This window comes from Myotis myotis, unplaced genomic scaffold (assembly GCF_014108235.1).
Source record: "Myotis myotis isolate mMyoMyo1 unplaced genomic scaffold, mMyoMyo1.p scaffold_m19_p_4, whole genome shotgun sequence".
Classification (NCBI taxonomy): Eukaryota; Metazoa; Chordata; class Mammalia; order Chiroptera; family Vespertilionidae; genus Myotis; species Myotis myotis.
In genome coordinates this window covers 59,184,920-59,191,225 of record NW_023416346.1, presented here as the reverse complement: position 1 = coordinate 59,191,225, position 6,306 = coordinate 59,184,920, and the positions used below count along the sequence as shown (strand labels likewise).

The following is a 6,306-nucleotide window of genomic DNA, read 5'->3' as shown; positions in this document are numbered from 1 at the left end:
CCTTTTCTGAGATTTTTCTTCCATTTTGTATAGGGGTGCAGGAGAAATGCTGGATCCTCATGGCTGAGGGTGGGTGGTGAAGGGAGGGAGAGATGGTTGGACAGGGATAAGGGGAAAAAATTATCCCTCTAAGAGGAAGAAAAGATCCATGACCTTGGGAACAGATGCAGTCTCTCTCTGTAAATTAAAGAAAGGCAAATTGCAACCACAAGGAGAAGCTATTCCTGGTTTCTAGGATTGGCAGAGGAAAATGAGTGGCAGGACCTGATATGGTCAGGGAAGGAAAGGGGTGGGCCAGCTCCAGCCGCACTGCCTGCCGGTGGGAGTGGTAATTGGGGTCTTGAGCTCACGGATGACGTGGCCCTCACGTGAGCAGAAGCCTACGCGTTTAGACGTTTTAGACGTCCTTCTAATCTTCGTCTTCATTTGGTCGCTTGCCATCTGCCTTTTCCCCATCGGGCGGGCGGGCCTGTGGCTAGGGAAGGAGGAGGAGGTAACTGACCAGATCCCTGCAGATCTAAGGGGATGGTCGCTGCCTGGGGGATCCCTGCGGTGTGGGTTGGGGAGGGTGGATTCCACCGGAAAGGGACCAGCGTGCTTTCTAAACCCCTGCCCTTCCAAGAAACAAAATGGTCGATGTTACGGGCTGTATTACAAGGGAGACCCCAGCGCAGGAGGGGAGAAACCTTTAACATCCAGGGCCTTGAATCGGGGAAGACAGTGTATTAGAATTCCGGACCATCTATCAATCCAGGATCTTGGGGCTGTGGGGCTGTCTGACTATTTGTCTTTTCGCATGTCTTTTAGTGGGGCGCTGTATCACTCGGAGCAAAGGAACAAAGAATCTGCCTGGAACTCCTGCATGTCAGTGTAAAGAGGGGATTGCCCCGGCGTCCACGAGAAGAGCGGGGATGGCTGAGGTCCTCCCTTATCTTAGGCTCATTAATGACTCTCCAGCTATCTCCCTGCTATTATATATGTAGAAAAAAAGGATGTGACAGCCTTTCGTAAAAATTGGTGTCTTTAGGGGGGAGGGGTGGGAATGCATCAGGGAGGGGAATGGTCTTTCCGCCGGTTTTCCATACTTCCTCCCCCGCCTTCTTTAGTTGTTTCAAAGGGGTGTGGTTTTTGCTGGGAAAATGGCCATCCGATGGGAGTAGAGCGGGGGCTGGGGCAGGGCGTGGGTGGACGTCATGCAGGAAGAGGGCTGGTGTCTGAGAGGTCCTGAGACGTGGGGGTAGGATGAGAAAACAGAAGTTAAAATCTATTTGACTACCAGGCCCTTGAATTTGTAAAAGCTGGTATTGGGACTTTCTGAAGTGCTGTTCTGTCTGCTAGCCATCCATCTCTGCCAAGTCGCCAGTCTGCGTCTGTGGATCTTGTTGTGCCTGAAGGCCAATCCGACCCAGAAGCAGGAAGAAGAGGAACATTGTCCAGAAACAAGTAGGTCAGAGTGAGGATGCTGGCACTGTTTGAGGGCTCTTGGGGTGGAGAATGGTGGAGACTGCAAACTCCAGTGGGCCTCCTCTGCATCCCCCTCCTTTCTGCCTCTTTATACCATTTCAGAGTTTACAAAAGAAAGTTCTCCGGTGGTATAAAACTGAGAAAGAAGTGGCTGGAAGGGGGAGGGTGTCACAAGAATTCTGGGGTGGGGGTAGGGAAGACCTTTTTCCAAATTACTTTTTGGAGTACAAAAAGTAATTGGTATTGGTCTGCCCATCACTCACTCAGTCCCAGAGCTGTTAGTCCTTAGGTTTGGTGGAGGCAGAAACTGAGTTGAGGGATGAAGGAAATTCCCCTGGAACAGTGAAATTGGCATAATGGGTTGAGTAGGAGTGTCTTGGTACCTTTGAGATGGTGGGGGTAGCAGAGGCAAGGGTGAAATTCCAGACTTTTGTTCATTTTACCCCTGTCTGGCTTCTAGACATTCACAATCCACCCCCATTGATTTTGTTAGGGAAGGGAATGTGTGTTATCACCTTTGGAGGAAGTGATTTTCAGGGGTGGGGGTGGGGTGGAGGATTGGAGGAGATCAGAGATCAGAGGAGGCGAGTGGGTGAGCTAATGAATTTCAAAGCACTGTGAGGAGAGGAGCATAACTAGGTGGGAAATACTGCTCTACTCCTACTAGGGCCAGGGATTCCAGAGAGGTACCTATGACCTAAGTAAGCTCTCAGCAATCCCCTCCCCACCCCTTATGTATGCAGGTTTGCAGAATACAGTGCACTTCCAGGCAAGAAGGAAAAGGAAGAAACTGTCTGAACCTGTGTGGGTGTATGTGGAAGTGCCACTACCCCCAGGACACCTGGAAGGGCAGAGGAGGTAGGGAACTGATTAGATACCTTAAATGGAATGAACTGGGGTGAGGTAAATTGACCATGAGGTTGGAGAATCTGGAGGTGGGGAAATTTTTCAAAATTAACTTCCCTGTGTAAGAAAGGGATCAGTGATCTAGCCCTGAGACCCTGTCATGTCCCCATTCCTTTGTCTGCCCCTAGTTTAGTCTGTCTGCATGCAAAGGCATAAAAGGAGGAGACTAAAGCCTCAAGTCTTTCCTTCTTTCCTAGGTGCTGCTGTATCTGCAGTTGCTGAAGAGCCTGCCAGCTATAGCTAAAGATTCCATCCAGGCTTCAGATAATTCTGAGCCACAGCAAGTCTGCTCTGCCTGGGTTAAAAATTTGGCTCAGGCATTCGGCTTAGACATTTGCTCCAGTATGGGTCGAACTCGGGAGGCTGGTTGTGTGGCTGCTGGCGTGGTGATAGGGGCTGGCGCCTGCTACTGTGTATACAGACTGACCTGGGGAAGAGATGACAGCGAGAAAATCTGGAACAACAATGATGATGACGAAGATGAGGAATCTAGTGATATTACAGAAATTGGGGTGGAGGCTGAGAAACCTAATACTGTGGTGGGGAGCAGAGCTAGATTTCAGGGTGACTCAAAAGCCAAAGCTGAAGTGGGCATGGAACTCAAGAGTGGTCCAGATATAAAAGTGGGAGTCCACTCAGGAACCCAGAGAGGAGGTGGCCTAGAGGCCAAGGCCAAGGCCCTTTTCAGCACGCTGAAGGAACAGGCAAGTGCAAAGACAGGCAAAGGGGCCAGGTTGGGTACCATCTCTGGGACTAGGACTTTTGCATCGAGTTTACCCTGCCCAGGAGGCAGGGGTGGAGGCTGCCACCCCACCAGGAGTGGGGCTAGGGCTAGGAACAGGGCATGTGGAAAGTCCAAGGGAAAGGTCCGAGCTAAGAGCACCAGGACTCCAGCTACAACATGGCCTGTTCGCAGGGGCAAGTTCAACTTTCCCTATAAAATTGATGATATTTTAGGCACTACAGACCTTCAAAAGGTCCTTAACATCCTAGAAAGAACAAATGATCCTTTTATTCAAGAAGTAGCCTTGGTCACTCTCGGTAACAATGCAGCATATTCATTTAACCAAAATGCCATTCGTGAATTGGGTGGTCTCCCAATTATTGCAAAACTGATAAAAACGAAAGATCCCATTATTAGAGAAAAGGCTTACAATGCTCTTAATAACTTGAGTGTGAATGCTGAAAATCAGGGCAAGATTAAGACGTATATCAGTCAAGTGTGTGATGACACCATGATTTGTTGCTTGGACTCAGCTGTGCAGATGGCTGGACTAAGACTGCTAACCAACATGACTGTGACTAATCATTACCAACATTTGCTTTCCTATTCTTTTCCAGACTTTTTTGCTTTGTTATTCCTGGGAAATTACTTCACCAAGATTCAGATTATGAAACTACTTATAAACTTTACTGAAAATCCAGCCTTGACAAGAGAGCTGGTCAGTTGTAAAGTACCATCAGAATTGATTTCCCTCTTTAATAAAGAATGGGACAGAGAGATTCTTCTTAATGTCCTAACCCTATTTGAGAATATAAATGATAACATAAACAATGAAGGGCTTGCATTGTCCAGGAAAGAGTTTAGCAGAAGTTCACTTTTTTTCTTATTTAAAGAATCTGGGGTGTGTGTTAAAAAAATCAAAGCATTAGCAAATCACAGTGATCTGGTGGTGAAAGTAAAAGTTCTCAAAGTATTGACCAAACTCTAATCGGAGGTCTGTCTGAAATAATAATTGAGATATGTGTTTTAAGTTTGCACTTGGGAACAATACATTTTGCAAATTCTTTGTTTTTCACTGTGCTTATATGGCATAGAGATACTTTCAGCCGCTATTTTGGAACAATGAATATCACAAGTCAATAGTAATGCTGGCTATGATGGTTGGTTTTAGGCTGGACCGTTTTAAAGATGCCAAGTGAATACTAAAGCTTGTACAGACAAAGCACTTAGTTGATTCCATCTTGCTACCTAGATTGGGATATTTTTACTCTCTATCTAAAGTGACAGCAAACTAATCATAAATAACCTACACTTTTGTATTGGTTTATATTTGTTAATCTTAGACTTGTCTTTTATCAATAAAGTTATGTGTTTTAAGCAGCAAAAAAAAAAAAAATATCGTGTTCTTAAGTTTATTGTGTATTTGAGAAGGCAAGATGTATGGAAACAAAAAGTTATTAACAAAACCAGGAGCCATTCATCATGGCCAGCTGCTTCCTATTAGTGCTTAGAGGTGGCAGAAAGTTTTGCAGGTAACAGAGCACAGGGAAAGTTTTAAGAGGAGAGGAAGCTTAAGTAAGCTGGGCTTGAAGGATAGGATAAAAACAGGACAGAAGGGCATTGGAGGAGGAAGGAATGGTGGGAAGAAAGGCATGGAGGTGGGAATGCTGCTCCAGAGAGAAGGCTGGCCTGCCTGAGTACAAAGTGTGGAAGAGGGAGTGGTGAGAAATACAGTTGAGCAGTTGGAGTGAGTCGCATTCGTGGAGGGTCCCTGGTGGCTACACTGAGGTGTTTGCATATTACTCCATCCAACCCTGGATGACACGAAAGCCTTTCATGACCCTGGGAATGACAGGATGAAAGGAAATAATGTGGCTGTTTTGGTGCAGGATGGGTCTGAGTTGGGGAGGGGACAGGAGCAGCCACTGAAGATTGGAACACCAGTTAGGAAGTTACCACCATAGTCCAAGTACAAGATGATGAAAGTCTGAAATGTCACTGCTGGTCATGGGAATGATGAGAGGAAGCAAGTGAGAGACCCTTTGAACGAAGAAGTGCTGGGACCTATTCTGGGGACTACAGGGAGGGACAATTTTATTTTAGAGTCTTGAGGCATTTGATAGGAAAATGAACTCTTTCTTGATCAATTCTGTTTTTTATATACGTGAATACATTAGTTACTATATTTTTCCTCTTCTTTTGGAAGGAAGGGAGATAGAGGGAGAGAGAGGAACATCGATGTGAGAGAGACACATCGACCAGGTGCCTCCCTGACTGAGGCCAGGGATGGAACCTGCAACCCAGGTACATGCCCTTGACCAGGAATCAAACCGGAGACACTTTGGTGGGAGGGCTGACACTCTAACCACTGAGCAAGGATTAGTTACTACTTTGAAATAAGAAAATGTAATAGCAGAAATAATAATTTTTAGTGCTTTTATCAGATTTCTTTTATAAGGTTGGTTGAGGCAGGAACCATCGAGAGAGCTGTTGGCATTCATATTGAAGACTATCCACCTCTCTCCCAACCTAGAGAGTGGTAAGAGTGTGAGGGGAGGGGCACTCTCAAAGTGTGCTGGTGGGAACATACACTGGTACAAGGTCCACTTGGACACATGTTTCAGAAGCCCTCAAGATTTGCATGCTCTTTGATCCAGTAATTCCACTGGTAGACATTTATCCTTAGAGTTACATCTTTGCTTTCAAAGGGAAAAGATGCAGAAAAATACATTTGGAGAATCTCACCCACTTTACCTGGTGGACCAAGCACAGTAGCAGCCCTACAAAAATGAAGAAATGTTCCAGAATCTCCCCCATGATGGTACTGCAGCAGATACTGTTGTAGACCTGGTCTATGCCCTCTGCAGGCCTCCTAAGGCGTGGCTGCTCAGAGGCCTGTCTGTCATCTGGAGTCACCAGGTGTGTTCCACTGTGCGGAGACCTTTAGATTAGAGTAACTTCTTTACACGATCCTCTGAATCACAGGCTTGGAATAAAGTATTATTTCCAATATCATTATAAAAAAATTTATCCTTGGGAAATAACCAAATAATTGGCTTGTATGAAAGTGTGAAGTGTGAAAAATTGTGAGTGAGCCAAGTGTCTCCAAAGAGGCACTTGATTAAATAAATTTGGATATGTGTACACATTGAAACATTGTGCGGCTCTTGAAAACATTGATGAACATTTACTCTCATTTACTTTGAAAAAGT

General features: G+C 45.7%; 1 protein-coding gene across 6 annotated transcripts; it reads left to right on the top strand.

The window, feature by feature from the left end:
- Positions 1–383: 383 nt before the first annotated feature.
- ARMCX1 (armadillo repeat containing X-linked 1) lies at positions 384–4,472 on the top strand. 6 transcript variants are annotated; one of them, XM_036305997.1, is made up of 5 exons: positions 384–493; positions 808–864; positions 1,339–1,443; positions 2,208–2,322; positions 2,568–4,472. In XM_036305997.1, the coding sequence occupies exon 5, from the start codon at positions 2,715–2,717 to the stop codon at positions 4,080–4,082; it is 1,368 nt and encodes a 455-aa protein (XP_036161890.1). In that variant the 5' UTR covers positions 384–493; positions 808–864; positions 1,339–1,443; positions 2,208–2,322; positions 2,568–2,714; the 3' UTR covers positions 4,083–4,472. The 6 variants fall into 6 exon arrangements, with proteins under 6 accessions (XP_036161890.1, XP_036161891.1, XP_036161894.1 ...); XM_036305998.1 differs by having other exon boundaries at positions 1,280–1,443; XM_036306001.1 differs by having other exon boundaries at positions 808–870.
- The last annotated feature ends 1,834 nt before the right edge of the window (positions 4,473–6,306 follow it).

Bases quoted from the DNA above. Each gene is read 5' to 3' on its own strand.
- ARMCX1 (XM_036305997.1), top strand. From the start codon at position 2,715: ATGGGTCGAACTCGGGAGGCTGGTTGTGTGGCTGCTGGCGTGGTGATA.